This window comes from Leucoraja erinacea, chromosome 4, assembly GCF_028641065.1.
Source record: "Leucoraja erinacea ecotype New England chromosome 4, Leri_hhj_1, whole genome shotgun sequence".
Classification (NCBI taxonomy): domain Eukaryota; kingdom Metazoa; phylum Chordata; class Chondrichthyes; order Rajiformes; family Rajidae; genus Leucoraja; species Leucoraja erinaceus.
The window spans coordinates 43,307,140-43,323,632 of NC_073380.1; the positions used below are offsets into that span (position 1 = coordinate 43,307,140).

Consider the following 16,493-nt stretch of genomic DNA (forward strand, 5'->3'; position numbering starts at 1 on the left):
GGGGGGCCAGTTAGGACTGAGATGAGAACAAACTTTCTTCACGCAGAGAGTTGTGAATCTGTGGAATTCTCTGCCACAGAAGGCAGTGCAGGCCAATTCACTGGATGTTTTTGAAGAGAGAGTTACATTTAGTTCTTGGGGCTAACGACATCAAGGGATATGGGGAAAAAACAGGAAAGAGGTACTGATTTTAGATGAATAGCCATGATCATATTGAATGGCAGTGCTGGCTCGAAGGGCCGAATGGCCTATTCCTGCACCTTTTTTCTATGTTTCTATGCTTGAGTATATGGCAATAAAACTCAATCACTTGATTTTGAAACATTCATGCATGGTGGAGGTATAATGTAGTCATAGAGTGATACAGTGTGTAAACAGGACCTTCGGCGCAACTTGCCCACACCCGCCAACGTGTCCCAGCTACGCTACCTGCTTTTGGTCCATACCTCCAAACCTATCCTATCCATGTATCAGTCTAACTTTTCCTTAAATGTTGGCATGGTCCCTGCCTCAACTACCTCCTCTGGCAGCTTGTTCCATACACCCATCACCCTTTGTGTGGATAAAGTTACCCCTTAAAAAGTTACCTCTTAAAAATACTTCATACAAAAAACATTTAAATCATACTTCTACAGTGCACTAAAACATGATTTTACTTCGGAGTCACGTGAGTGACTACGTGAAGAGCCCGCTCAGCACGCATGCGCGGCATTACGTTTCAGCAGGCAACAGCGGCAGGCGGGAGTCAGGCGCTCCCGCTACAAGCCTGAAAGAGGAAGCTTTAGGTAAGTACTTACCTTCAGTTTAACCAGCGACTCGCGTCTGTTTGTTGCTCCAGGTGGAGCAAAGCAGCAGACGCAAGCAGCCCCCGTTGGACTCCGGGGAAGGAGCGTTCCGTTCACGGAAGGGGGAGAGACGGCACAGGACCGCACACGCTGCGGTCCACAGACAGAGCTGCGCCGGTGCCAGTCCAGACGCAAGTGGCCCCCCTTGGACTAGGGGAAGGAGTGTTCCATTCGCGGAAGGGGGAGAGACGGCACAGGACCGCACACGCTGCGGTCCACAGACAGAGCTGCGCCGGTTTCCAGTCCAGAGGCACAGCGGGAGTCAGGCGCTCCCGCTACAGTTTAAGGAACAAGACTCTCCAAGAAACCTGTCCCCAGCTCGGCTCCAGCAGACAGGCATCTCATCAGAGGGGGACAGAGGGCGGTAGGACCGCTAACCGGTGCTCCGCCATCCCCGACACCGAGCCGAGCCCAGTTCCGCTAGCGCCTGAGCAGCGGACTGGATGTCAAGACATCCGGCCGGTGGTATCCGATTCGTCGGACAGGGACGTCTCACCGCCCGCTTAGGGCAGAGACAGCCGCCTGAGCCGCATGGAGCGGCTCGTGGAGCATAAGCTCCAGCGAGACTTGCTTCGTGAGGAGCAGTTTCGCAGAGGGAGTTCAGGCACTCCCTCCACAGTGCCTCGTGCACTGGCCATTGCTTCCTCCTCATCCGAGGACAGCTTTGGCGACCAGAGCTGGGCTGGTCAAGAAGAGGGGCACTGGCTGAACAACATCGGGAGTATGCTTTGAGGTACAGGAACAGGAAGAGCTGCTGGGTGTGGCCGCTACGTGGTTTCACCACGAGCAAGATGGCTTTCAGTTTTAACTGATGGCCAGCCGACTACCTGGCTTTTCCAAAAAACCTCTCCAAGACAGGTAGCCATGAGGCGTTGGTTTCATCACGCCTCCCCTAAATTGCATTTACTCAAAGTGCCCGCCATTATTGGGGGATACATTGAGCAGCGCATTTAACCCAAATATCTCAAAATTGCATTTGATACCCTGACGTCGGCTATCCATGTCCACCTGCTCATTCCAGAAGGGCAGGGTAGTATGGCAAAACACCCGACCCTACTGTTCAACTTCTCAAGGGAAGTCACAAACCTGCCCTCAAACAGGACTGTGAGAACGCCGACCTCACAACCATAGATCCTGCTACTTGGCACTTACCAAACCAGTCGTAAAAAACTGGACGAAGTGTTCAAACTATTCGGCACAAGAGGGCAGAGTCTGGAATGAGCACCACACTAAACCAGACAGCAGTACCTCTACGCATCCACCAGGGGCGTCTACCTCATGGCACTGGTGAAAGCTCGGGGCCTGCATGCCAATCCCGTAAGCCTTTTAGGCCACGGCCCACAGCAGGCCCCATGGAAAATGCGCCACCCCCCAACAAACATCGTCCCTACAAGAACAAGGAACCAGAAACCGAAGAAAACAACAATGAAGACAGATAAGTATAGTTCCTACCATCACATAAAGGTGAAGGGTTGTACTAACAAGGGGTGGGTGAATCACGCCTGGTTAGGAAGCTATCACCCTTGGTAGTTATATACCAAAAAATATATTCAAGGGGAATAGAATTAATATCTTGCCACCAATTCAGCAAGCACCCCAAGGGGTCTACCCTCCCACGATGGTGAATGTTGCACCATCATTGATTAACCACTTGAGTATTTCACCAGGTATACACACTTATGGGATTTGTAACTTCTACCATGGATCCAAGGATACTTTATGGTAGACATCGACCTTGAAGATGCATACTATTCAGTACCTTTTCATATAAGTTTTCGGATATACCACAATTACCTGGATGGGGTAACCATGATGAGCATTGCCATTTTCATTCACTGCACATCTCGCGTGGGTATGTGACAAATAAACTTGATTTGAGTATTGAATTGGCATTTAAGTCGAAGCTATTCCAGAATCAACCAGCCCTGACACTTAAGAAACATTCCGTCATGGCATGTCTATATATTAACGACAGACTATTCTTGGATATAGCTTATTAGCTGCTTTAGCTACTAACTTATTTAGCGGGCTCTGTCATATATCCAGATATTTACATTGACCATCCACAACATTGTCTATCTGGTATTCATTAAGACTATCAGTTATGGTAACATTTAACCACCAATCAACTACGTGGCAAAGTAATTGGGATAGTAGCAGCATTACCAGCTACTGAACATTGTACCTTTCCTATGAGCTGAGATACTAGTGTTCAAACTATCTCCATACCTGTAATATGGGGGCAAATGGACTAATCTGGAGTGTTATCATGGACTTTATCTGCATAGGAAGGATTATGGTTGTACACTTCCACCTGTTTTGAGTAACATCTTATGTGTCCTGATGTGTTACTGAGCTTGTATTACTTAGTGCCAATGCAAATTGACTTAAACGTGTTATATATTAAATTACTTACTTCTAGTGAAGCATTTGCTCAGCAATGCACCATTTTGCATGTTCGTTTATAAGTTAACTACATCACAGTGGTGGCATATACCAAACCACTTGGGCGGAGAACATCGATATTAGGTGACAATTTATTAACAATTGGTAACCGTATGTCGTCAGACATGTTTGACCATCAGTAACTTACCTATCAGGTGAGCTAAATGCTGTAAACAAACATTTAAACCAAAAATATTTGCTGAAATTACTAAGCAATATGGACACCAGATATCGATTTCCTTATATTCAATTAAATCGCCACGTACTAACCTACGTCGCATGAAACCAATCTCAAGGCAGCGGCGATGGATACATTCCCGCGTATTGAGGGGTGGGGGGAATCTAATCTCTATGTTCTCCCTTCCTTCTACCTCTTCAATAGGTACTACGGCTTCATCAGTCGGGTACTACGCAAATTACAGTGGACCAAGTCCACAGGCATGGTTCCCAGTGATCCTCGACATGGTCATTAAAAGAATTGCAGAATTGGGAAGACCACTGCTGTGCTTGGATCAGCAGCACTATCAACATGGTGACAGCATTCCGTCGCATATGCTAGGGAACATACCTGAGGAGCATCAAGAAATGGGACACTATTTTCCAAAACAGGAATTACACATTCAACTACAACAAAAAACTGTACTGGAGCTCCTGGCAGGTCTTCACCACAATGAAGGAAATGTTCTGTCAGCCTACTCAACTTGGGCACCACGATAACAGGGCAAAGGGTACAGGATACAGGATCAGATACAGGAGAGGTATATTCAATACATTCCCCAGAAATAGGTACACCGAAATTGGGATGTCAGTGAAATCCTGACATACCTTAGGGGATGATCACCAGCCAGGTCACTCACCCTGGAAAGCCTACCCTGAAGATGGACATGCTGGTGGCCTTACCTCAACACAATGAGCCAGTTCTCCCATCTACTGCGATTGGACAACATGGTTATAACACCAGATAGTGTCACATTTCCCATTCAAGGGCTGGCCAAACAGAACAGACCAGGAACATCAGGTCCAGTCATGAAATTCCGGGCATACCCACCTGAACCACGTTTTATGTGTCATGACCCACTTAGAGATCTACATCGACACAATAAGGAATACCGGGGGAGAGGAAAAAGCCTTATGGGTCAGCCACAAGAAACCTCATGGTCGGGTGACGAGCTAAACTATCTCTAGTGGCTCAAGCAGGTACTGGGAGTTGCTGGAGTAAAAACTAACGTGTATAAATCTTATTCCACCAGGACAGCTTCCACGTCAGTAACTAAGAGGATGGACGAGCCTATGGACCACATCCTGGCTACAGCAGGGTGGTCTAGGGAGTATACGTTCCAAACTTTTATAACAAACCACTGACAGAACCTGTATCGTTTGCAGAAAAAGAATCTGCAAAAAATATATAATTTAAGCCCGGGGGAGCATTTGGTCTTGTTGTTGTTAATAACACCATTATTGTTTTTACAAACAGATTCATGGTTGATTACGATAACATACTTCCTCCCTCGAATGACTTCGGCAGCGAGTGAAGTATGAACTGTTACACGGTTTGAAATCACAGAGCTTTGAAATCTTCACGTAGTCACTCACGTGACTCCGAAGTAAAATAGTAAGATTAAACGAGAACTTACCAGTTTGAAGTTTGATCTGTATTTTATGAGGAGTTACGATGAGGGATTACGTGCCCTCCGCTCCCACCCTCAATAATATGGGTCAAACTGATAAACTGATGTCTCCTTTTATTTACTATGTTTACTTCAATAACTGTGTCTATCTGTGATTCCACACCGCTGCTTTGAAGTATGCCGTGCATGCGTGCTGAGCGGGCTCTTCACGTAATCCCTCATCGTAACTCCTCATAAAATACAGATCAAACTTCAAATTGGTAAGTTCTCGTTTAATCTTACTATTTTAATACATCAAATTTCAAAAAGTTCCTACCCTGTGAGGGGACACACACCCTTATTCCACACCCTCTCCCCACTCGGTTGCTCCACTTCCTCACCGGGTACCCCCAAGGCCAGTGATCAGTGATCGCACAGCCTCCCCCCTTTCAAAAACACTCCAATCCAATTTAAAGCATATATATTGGATTCAAGTATAAGTGTAATATATTGGATTCAAATACAATATATTCAAGTGTAATATATTGGATTCAAATGCAAATGTTCTGTACCAATGGAGGGGGCTTGAAGCGCAGGAGGATCACCCCTCATCCTCCTGCGCTTCAAGCAATAGAGTCCAAGCCTGCTCAAGCTCCATCTATTGCTCGGGGGCTGGAAGTCTGTATTAAAAACAAAAAAATGATGGAAATACACATCAGACAACATTTGTGGAGAGAGAGAACATTTAAGGCTGATGACTTTTCATCAGAATTTTGTTATGAACTACACTGAAAATTATTTTGCCTAAACCTTCATTGAAATCAAATGATTTAGTATTTTTATTAGCGTTATATCAAAATTCACCATCAGTGAATATTTGGAAATTGGTAGGATTCAGCGAGTCCAAACTTGAGCTTGTCCCTTTGTGAAGGTTTGTTTCTTAAAAAGCAGATAGCAACAACCGTTGAAGGTAGACCATGGCAATCTTTAATTAAAAGGTCAGACGGAAGTGGCGAGATACAATGAGCACAAACATTGCTCAGTGCTTCTTGGGCTCCCACTCACAGAACAAAGGCGAGTTAGCACAATTATACATTATTCTTTTCAGTAAAACACCCCTACCAAGTCTAAATATGACATGACTGAAAGATTCTGTAGCCTTTCACAATATAGGAAACCTGGGTCCAAATCGAGCTCCTCCAATGACAAGTTATTACTTATCTCTGGAGCGTCAGCTATTTTTTTCAATTTTGGCTTCTTTATGGCCTTGAAGAAGCACATGTTAATACTGCAGGCTGCCATTTTAATGTCTTTATTGAAAAAACAACATGTCCTCCATATTGTGTTCCATATAATTTGCAAAGTCATTTAGACTTGGCACCGAGCCATTCTTTGTTCTACTAGTCCATGCTTTTGTAGAAGAACGCCTCTATTTTAGATTTGACTATTAGCTCTTTTACCTTGGTCTTTTGAAATAGTCTTCTGAAGGTACTTGGAAGCTTTATATAGTGAATTAGTTTTATTGAAACATCCACTATTAGATTGTCATTCTTCAAAATGCTTGTGAAAATGTGGCACGATTATTGGAAAAATGGCTGCAACTCACCATCTAATTTTTCTCAGATGAATTGTCTCTTCTATCTCATGTCCCTCATTGCGGACCACCAATCCCAACTGTAAAGAGTTCATGGGGATTTCTACCAGAATTTCCTGTTTGAATCCCTTTAGTTTTTGCGAATTTGAATATCTCACTATCCACAATCATGGATGGCATCCTTTGTGTTCCAGTATCCAAGTTTTGACTCCTCCCCGCCTAACTGTTGCTCTTGAAGGACATCATCTGGACTCACTCACTTTCTACACATTTGCTGAAAATATCCAGCTCCTTACAACCATTTCACTTAAGTCTGCAATCACTTTGTATGGATAAATCAAAATTTGCAAACTATTCCCTAAATAGATATTGAGAGGACCGAAGCCCATCATTTCAAAGCACCTCTCATGGATCATTGATCTCATTCTCCCATCCCAATATCTTGGTGCAGCATAAACCTTGGACACTTGTTTGACCTTAACCGAAATGTCAAGACTTTCATTACTTTCATTTCTATTCCTTTGGGTTATTTATTATGCTTGCGTCCACAACGCTTTGGCTCTCTTTCCGCTCAAACACGTACCAAAACATCCATCAGCTGGGGATTTATTTTCGAAACACTTATTTTTTACTTCTCAGAAGTCCTTGATAACATTTAACCATCTGTGCATTAAATAACTCTAAGCTTTATATGTCCATTGCTCCTGTAATCAGTGACCTATGCTGCACCTTGTCCCCAGGACATATTGAAAATAACTTCTTACTCGCACTATGTTTTGAACCCTCCAATCCTCCCTCAATTATCCAAATGACCTTTCCTTCTCCTGCTTGTGGCAACATTGACATTAACTACTGTGACTGTATTCACTTGGTCTCCTCCTTAACCCTCTTCATCTCCATCTTATAAAATATTTTGCACCCATGTTCTCAAACAATCCCAGTGCTTTCAATGTTAAAATGTGAGATAAAATGCATGTTTCCATTTGAATGCATAATTTAACACTCATGGATGGAATTCATTTTTCTAAGTAGAATGTGGCTTTCGGCATCATATTCTTAAATAAAGCCATGGACATTTACGTGGATAGGAATGGTTTAAAGGGATATGGGTCTAATGCAGGCAAATGGGACGCTTAGTTGGGACATCTTGGTCGGCACAGGCGGGTTGGGCCGAAGGGCCTGTTTCTGTGCTATCTGATTCTGAAAAATGTTTGGACATACTGATACATAAAATTTAGATGTATTTTTGTTATTCACCAACAATGTTGTTGTATTTCCAGGGAAGAAAGTGCCTTAGTCGACCAGTTTATCTTTGAAGTATTGGATGTATATGTGGAAAGCCTTGCCCTCGCACATGCAGATGATAAATCATTGGGTAAATTATTTTCAATGTCTGCAATTTATCTAGTATCTGTAAATGCTAAAGTATCATTATTGAATGGTGTAAGCTGGGCCTTATTTTAACCTTGCTTGACACTTTTCTTGAAGAAAGTGGACCTATTTTTGACAGTTTAAACAACAAACTACTGGAAAAATCAGCTGCCCTGGACATTTTAGTGATTGGTTTTACTGTATTTTAATGTTGCTGTTTTACCTGCTTTTAACTATTTATATTGTTTCATCAGGGACTGGATTGTTTTTATTGTTATTATGTGTGAAATGTTTTAAGTTTCATGTGAGATTCCCTGGGAAACGCCTTCTCATTTTGCACTGTACAACTGTTGCTTTGCAAGATGACAATAAAGGTTGATTTGATTTGATTTGAAACTCCAGAGATGGTGCCTGACCCGCTGAATTACTCCAGCGCTTTGTGTCTATCTACTGGTGAAACTCTGTGGATTTGCAGAGGCGGAGGAAGCGGATAGGGTCTGTCTATTTGTCCAGTCCATTAATCCACAGATACAAAATTGTCCTGTCTATCATTCTTCAAAAATAACTCTAGCAAGAGGCATTTTTCCAAGGATTTGTCACCGTGCCCCAATAAAATGTCTGAAACTGCCGTGCAAATATTGAATAAAAATTATTCCGCAAGTACTTCTGTTTTCTTTTATGATGTTTGAAACTTTTATGGTTTATATTGCATTAAGTAATTTAAATTCTGTAAAAAATAACACCAATCCTTAAAATTCATATGGATGAGATTTTGTCCTTTGGTAAAAATTTATTGTAAAAAAATATTGAAAGCAAATGGATATTATTTCTTTGTAGGTACAGTACAGCAGTGCTGTGATGTTATTGATCACCTGAAGCGGATTATGAAACAAAAGGCTTCCACTTTGAATAGCCCCGCGAAGAGGCGTGTGCCCAGGTTTGTGGATTATTGTAAACTTCTCAGCTTCCTAACTCATAAAATGTGCGCATTTGCTATTGGTAGGCCATTGCATGTAGAACGATGTTTTTATGTTTCAAATTTATTCTCCTAATTTATTGCAAATCTGCTTCCTCACATTTTATTACATCTATATAATTAAAAGTCTCATCTTGACCACTTCCTGTCTGCGCTGTATATTGATTTTAGAAAAAACGCTACCCTGTATCGCTGTGATTTTTGGCCATCTCACTCACAGTCCTCCTCCGCTAAACCCGGGAATTTTTCCCATTGATGAAAAATAAAAAAAGTTCTGAGTGTTTCAAAAACCTAGAGATCCTCTCGCATGTCAATCATCGCGATGAAGGTGACGCCCCTTCCGGGGGGAAGGACTAAAACCCCGAATGACTGGACATGACTCAGTCACTCTGCAAGATCGCGAGGGAGAGGCCACGACTCTCATTCTAAGCTGTGAATCAACTGAACTGTCAGGCTGCAATGTACTTGCAATAAATGATTTTTTAGCCCTTAATGACAATGCCATGAGTTGTTTGGCCTGCTGCCCTGCCTGTGCTTGAAACTGCACTGCTTTATTAGGTCCGACTGTGTTTGGAAGGACTAAAAGCTTTATTAGGTCCGACTGCGTTTGGTTCAAAAGTCCCGCTCATTTTGTGACTTCCACTTAGTGGACAGTATATCCTCTGTTGTGCCTTTTTGATTGTGGAGTCGATGGTGCCCCCCATTTAAGGTCCTTGGAGATGATGGGTCCCAGGAACTTAAAAGAATCCACAGATGTTACTGTGGTGTTATTGATGGTGAGTGGGGTGGGTTGAGGGCAGGGGGAGCTCTCCTAAAGTCTACAATCAATTCCACTGTCTTAAGAGAAGGGTGGAGATCGTAACCTTCTTCAGGTACATCATTATGTTTGAATCACCATTTTAAAGTGTATTTCAGTGTATGTTTGACTGGGTGGTACAATCAAGCCCAGCTATGATTTGCGTGCATTTTCAAGCAGTGACATTGGGATTGTGAATCTTGGTCAATTACCTTAATTTCCACACCCCACCAACTCTTGCAATGTTTCACTTCTCTAACCGAAAACAGAGAGGCTGATATAAATGGAGACACAGGGAACTGCAGATGCTGGAATCTTGCATAAAACACAAAGTGCTGGGGAAACTCAGCAGGTCAGACAGCATCTGTGGAGGACAAAGAAGGGTCGGAACCCTTCTCCAGACTGCTAAACATTGTCTTACCACTACCTAGCTCATTGAATTTTGGATAAACTGATTTACTGGATGAACAGATATTACTATTCATTAATATCCCGGCCGATCCAATCTTGACCTCAACACTGCTCTCAGTTGCACCTGCCTATATTTTCTAACTTTCTTGTAGTTTAATTATGTCAGTCTCTCCCTGGAATATATTAAATGACCGGCAGCACAATTCTCGAGGTAGAGAATTCCGAAAAAATTACAATCCCATGAAGGAATAAATTCCTCTTCAGTACATGTAAAATGGCGGCGCTTCGCGGCAGCAGCCCCTGCAGTCCGTCTGTCCTTTTTTAATTTTTTGTCTCATTCAATGTTTCGTTTGCTGTGGTTTTTATATTGTTTTTAACTGTGTATATGTTGGGGAGCGGGGGGGGGGGGGGGAAACTTTTAAATCTCTTCCCTGCACGGGAGACCCAACATTTTCCCTGTCGGGTCTCCGTTGTCGTCGGGGCCTAGCACCGTGGAACGGCCTCCAGCCGGAACACCCTGGAGGCTCCAGTCGCGGAGCCTGCGGACCTACAATCGTGGGGCTGGCCGGCCTCGGAGCATGGGGAGCTGTGGTGGCGCGCGGCTGCGACCAGACATCGGAGCTTCGGAGGCTCCAGCTGCAGGCCTGTGGACAGTGACATCGGGAGCTCACGAGTCCCTGGTGGGAGACCGCTTTCCGGAGCTCCTGCGGTGGCAGCTTCTCCCGCCCGAGTGCGGGGCCTGACATCGCCTGGCGCGGCTTTAACGGCTATTGGACTTGTCATCGCCCGCCGGGGGCTCCAACATTAAGACCCGGAGCAGGGCCTTACATCGCCGGCACGGCTTTAACGGCTGCGGGACTTACCATCGCCCGCCAGGGGCTTTAACATCGGGAGAGGATGGAGAGCAGGGGAGAAACAAGACTTTGCCTTCCATCACAGTGAGGAGGAGATTCACTGTGATGGATGTCTGTGTGAATTGAGTTGGTTGTGTATTTTGTAAAATTGTTTCTTTTTGTTGTATGGCTGCAGAAACCAAAGTTCCTAAAGGAAAAATAAATTCATTGAATTACATTACCTTCCAAATTACTTATTGTTACATGCTAATGTGTTTTGTGTCCCAGAGGGAAGGGTGGTGGGAAGATAGGACAGAGGGTGAGGGGTGGGAAGGGAGACCCAGAGAGTGTAGCACCTCCATATCCAGATCTCTGTACAACAGCATTTTGTAATATCACTATTTTTAAGTATCTTTCATCATTCTTCCTTCTATGTTATGAAGAGTGCTTGAGTACCTGGTTTTGGAAAGTGAGCAGAATAGCAACATCTACCAGATATTATTTTATGCACATTGGAACATTTATTTTAAGTGTTCCAAACCAGAGCATCATAGATGTCCCCATTCTTTAGGGAAAGGGGGGGTCCCCTCTTCGACTATAGATGAGGCTCTCACCAGAGTCTCTTCTATATCCCGTAGCTCCGCTCTCACTCCCCATCCCCACACTCGTAACAAGGACAGAGTCCCTCTTGTCCTCACCTTCCACCTCACCAGCCGTCACATGCAACAGATAATCCACCTCCAACGGGATCCCACCACTCGCCATATCTTCCCATCTCCTCCCATTTCGACTTTCCGCAGAGACCGCTCACTCCGTAACTCCCTGGTCAATTTGTCCCTTCCCACCCAAACCACCCGCTCCCCTGGTACTTTCCCTTGCAACTGCAGGAAATGCTATTCTTATTGCTTTACCTCCCCCCTTGACTCTATCCAAGGACCCAAGCAGTCTTTCCAGGTGAGGCAGAGGTTCACCTGCAGCTCCTCCAACCTCATCTATTGCATGCACTACCCTAGGTGTAAGCTGCTCTACATCGGTGAGACCAAGCGCAAGCTTGGCGATCGGTTCGCCCAACTTCTCCGCTCGGTTCGCACTAACCAACGTGATCTCCCGGTGACCCAGCAACTCCCCCTCCCATTCCGAATCCAACCTTTCTGTCCTGGGCTTCCTCCAAGGCCAGAGTGAGTCCCACCGCAAATTGGAGGAGCAGCACCTCATATTTCGCTTGGGCATACTCCAGTGGTATGAACATTGACTTCTCCAATTTCAGGTAGTCCTTTTTTTCTCTCTCCTTCCCCTCCCCTTCCCAGCTCTCCCACAGCCTACTGTCTCCGCCTCTTCCTTTCTTCTTCCTGCCCCCCACCTCCACATCAGTCTGAAGAAAGGTCTCGACCCAGAACATCACCTATTCCTTCGCTCCAAAGATGCTGCCTCACCTGCTGAGTTTCTCCAGAATTTTTGTCTATCTTCAATTTTCCAGCATCTGCAGTTCTTTCTTAAACATTAATTTTAAGTGTGTTATTGTTGGGTGAAAATAAGCTGTGGATTGCAGAATCTTAAACCTAGAATGTTGAGATGGTGAACAAGAGCGCCCAGAGAAAACCCACGTGGTCACAGGGAGAACATGCTTGTGCCCCTGTCCTACTTAGGAAACCTGAACGGAAACCTCTGGAGACTTTGCGCCCCACCCAAGGTTTCCGTGCGGTTCCCGGAGGTTGCAAGCGGTTACCGAAGTCTCCCTAGGGAGACTGACTAAAACCTCCGGGAACAACCTGCAACCTCCGGTAACCGCTTGCAACCTCCGGGGACAGGGGCATTACTCCACGCATATAGCTGCCTCCTTTGAAATAGAACACTTGTTCTCAGGAAGTGAGGATGGTTTTGGATCTCCAAGTGCCTGGTCAATGGGAACATAAATATGATCATGGTTACCTCAATATCTTTCAAAAGGAAACTGTAAAATAAATGTCTAGCTAAGTATGTCATTGTAATGTGTCTTTTATATTGTAACTTTGATTTCTGCAGGGGATTTTCTTCGGATTTGACGGTGTGTTTAACAGATATTGTCCTATGGCTGCTGGCTCAATGTGGACGACCCCAAACAGAGTGTAGGCACAAATGCATGGAACTCTTTTACGAGCTTGTTCCCTGTTTGCCAGGTGTGTTTTATGTGCATTTTTTTGAAGGATTTTATAATAAATGTTTTAAATTTATTTTGACACTGTAGTTACTGTAAAATGGTAGGTTTTGCCAGCTAGTCTATGAGTAACTATCAAAACCATGAGCATATACTTTGCCTCTTTTGCTCCCAATTTTCCTTCTCCATGTCTCTTCCAAATATCTTACTGTCTGTCCACTTTGATATTGCACCAGATTACTATTAACATTGTGCTGTAAAACTTCACAATACTGTTGTGCTGTCTGATGTCCATTTACTGCTATTTCAAGCTGTTGTATGCCTTGATTCATGAGAGTGCATCCATGTATTTACTTTCAGGAAACAAATCGCCACCATCTTGGCTGGATGAAATTCTGAAGAAGAATGATGTTTCATTTCTTATTAATAAGTTTGAGGGTGCTGGCAATGAGAATGGTACCTCAGGAATCATATATCACCCCACGCTTAATGATCTACAAGAACCCTTCAGTATAAGAACAACTGTGCAATGGATGGATATGTTGCTGGCAGCTCTGGACTGTTACAATACATTCATTGGTCTCCATATGCTCAAACCCAATGAACTACTCGGTGAGTTTGTTGTTTGTGGATCCTGAATGCAGGTTCTTGGTTCTTGGTTACCTGGTCCTCCAAAATATTCCAACTGGAATTTAAACGAGGTGGTGAAGGGAGGGATTAAGCCAGAAAGGGTTATTGGGAAGAAAGTGCTACTTTAAATTTAGTTGCATCTGGTTGGGTAACTATAGTTTGGTGGAGATTATTCCATGCTTTAATTGTGCGTGGGAAGAACGAATTGCTGTAGACATCTGTCTTTGTAGCTGGGATTACAAATTGGATAGAATGCCCTTGTCTGCTCCTAATTGGTTTGGGGTTGGTGTAGCTCTTTGTCTCATTGGATTATTAGAATATATTTTTGTGCTCATCGACGTCTACATTTTAATGTCTAATCGACTCCATTTTTATACTAAGAGGAGCTGAGAATTTCCAGTGTTTTATCCAATTTGCAAGGATAGGTGACAAAACATCCTGCACAATAATTCTCCACTCCATTACTCCACAAGAATTCATTCTCAGCTCCTTACTATGCTCCCTAGACACTCACAATTCTGTTTTAGCTCTCTTTACAAGTTGGCAGATGACAGCATTATAATAGGACGGATCACAAACACTGACGAGATGGAGTATAGGAAGGAGACAGTGATCACGGAACATGGCGTTTAGACAACAACCTCTAGCTTAATGTCAGTAAGACGAAGGAAATAGTAATTGATTTCAGGAATTGGGGTGGTGTACCCAGACATTATCAATGGTGCTGAAATAGGAATGCAGAGGTAAGGTGTAAATCTCACTACAAATTTGGCCTGGTCCACCCGCACTGACAAATAAATTTGGCATGTCTCCAGCAATTCTTACCAACTTCCATCAGAGAAAACATCCATTTACAGCATGTTGCCTCGGAAAAGCAGCGAACATAATCAAAAATCACTTACAGCCCGGTCATTCCCCTCTACCATTGGAAAGAAATACTAAAGCTTGAAAGCACATACCACCAGATTCAGAAACAGATTCCTGCCTGCTGTTATCAGACTGCTGAACCAACTTTTCATAAGCTAAGGATATAGTCACGATCTCCAGGTTGGTGGGGGCGCTGCAAGCCGGCAGCCCTGCTAGCAGCGTGTTAGATAGATAGATATGCCATTTATTGTCACTATACATGTACAGTGAAACTGAAAGCTGCTCGTACTCAGTGCATACATACAAATTAGCACAAAAAACAAGAAACAGAAAAAAAACAAAAAACAGAAGGGAGATGGGGGGGGGGACATATATACATATATCATATATACATATATACAGATGGAAGTCCGTGTTGGGCGGTGTAGTCAGTGCATGTGTGAATTTGAATTTATGGTAGATATAATTCTCGGAAAGCAACTATTCCTGAGTCTGTTTGTCCTGGATTTGATGCACCTATAGCGCCTTCCAGAGGGCAGCAGGTCGAACAGTCCAAACGCAGGATGGGAGCTGTCTTTGATGATCTTCTTTGCCCTGCTAAGGCAGCGGGAGGTGTAGATGTCCATCAGGGAGGGGAGAGGGCAGCCAATGATCCTCTGCGCTGTCCTGGTTACCCTCTGAAGCCTCTCCCTGTCTGCCATGGTGCAGCTGCCATACCACGCTGTAATGCAGTATGTCAGCAGGCTCTCGATGGACGAGCGGTAGAAGGTCAGCAGCAGGTTAGAGTCCAGGTTGTGCTTCCTGAGGACCCTCAGGAAGTGCAGCCGCTGCTGAGCCTATAGCGCCTTCCAGAGGGCAGCAGGTCGAACAGTCCAAACGCAGGATGGGAGCTGTCTTTGATGATCTTCTTTGCCCTGCTAAGGCAGCGGGAGGTGTAGATGTCCATCAGGGAGGGGAGAGTTAGTTTTTTATCCTACTTTTTTTCTTTTTTTAGTGTCTCCAATGTGTATATTTGGTGTCTCTGTGTGTGTCTTGTGTGGGGGGGATAAGGGGGAAACCGTTTCGGTCGCCTCCTCTTTATTGTACCGCTGCTAGCAAATTCATTTCATATATAAAATTTTCATATATAAAATAACAAATAAAACTGATTAATTGATTGATCGTGGCCCTTGTATTTTATTTCTATGTGCACTCTTTCTGTAGTTGTAATACTATAGTGCTGTAATGCTATATTCTGCACTAGTTATTTTTCTATTGTACTTGTGTGTGGTTTGATTATACCAATTTATCGTATGACTTGATAGCTTATAAACAGCGTTTTACACTGTATTTCAGTATACACAACAATAATAAATTAATACGAATTCTGTGACGTTTTGCAGGGACTTCCCAAAAATCTGTTTTTCTGAAAGCAGTGGATTTCTTCCTGAAAAACCTTGCGATGAATGACATTACAGCGGCAGAAGAAAGCTTTGCTTATGGGATGAAGAGCACACTTTACAGTCTAAGAGAGAGAGAAGAATATAATTATAGTAAATGCACGATCATTGTCCGGATTATGGAATTTGTTAGCATGGCACTGGAGAGTTGCCAGCAGGATTTCTGGAAGGTAATATTTCAAATTCTTACAGTGCATCCTGTGTACTTCCAATGAATCAAATTAAGACATATACCGTGTTTCCCGGCAGAGAAGACGCTATTTTTACCTGAAAATAATGGCCGGAAAATTTACCTGTGTCTTGGAGGCCGAAGGTTGGATTGTTAGTCAAGAAAGATAGACTTGGCTATCCCTCAGTACAGTGGCTGTAAAAGGGGGGGGGGGGGGGGGGGGGGGGTGGGTGGGGAGAGTTCCTTCCACAGCGTGCGGAAAGTCTGGCCTGGGTCAGCACGCAAAGTAGCAAACTTGTCTGGGCCGCCAGGGGTAAAGTTGCGGGGAAGGCAGGAGCATTGAGAAGGAGGGGGCTGTGCATGGCCACCCCGGGAC

The 16,493-nt window shown here is 44.0% G+C and overlaps 1 protein-coding gene across 1 annotated transcript in view; it reads left to right on the forward strand.

Annotated features, from left to right (window-relative positions):
- prkdc (protein kinase, DNA-activated, catalytic subunit) overlaps positions 1–16,493 on the forward strand; it is a 249,275-nt gene that overhangs the window by 77,022 nt on the left and 155,760 nt on the right. Inside the window, exons 28-32 of the mRNA XM_055634106.1 lie at positions 7,772–7,866; positions 8,700–8,799; positions 12,901–13,034; positions 13,373–13,624; positions 15,892–16,118. Coding sequence (XP_055490081.1) covers positions 7,772–7,866; positions 8,700–8,799; positions 12,901–13,034; positions 13,373–13,624; positions 15,892–16,118 — 808 coding nt within the window. The remainder of the gene's footprint in view (positions 1–7,771; positions 7,867–8,699; positions 8,800–12,900; positions 13,035–13,372; positions 13,625–15,891; positions 16,119–16,493) is intronic.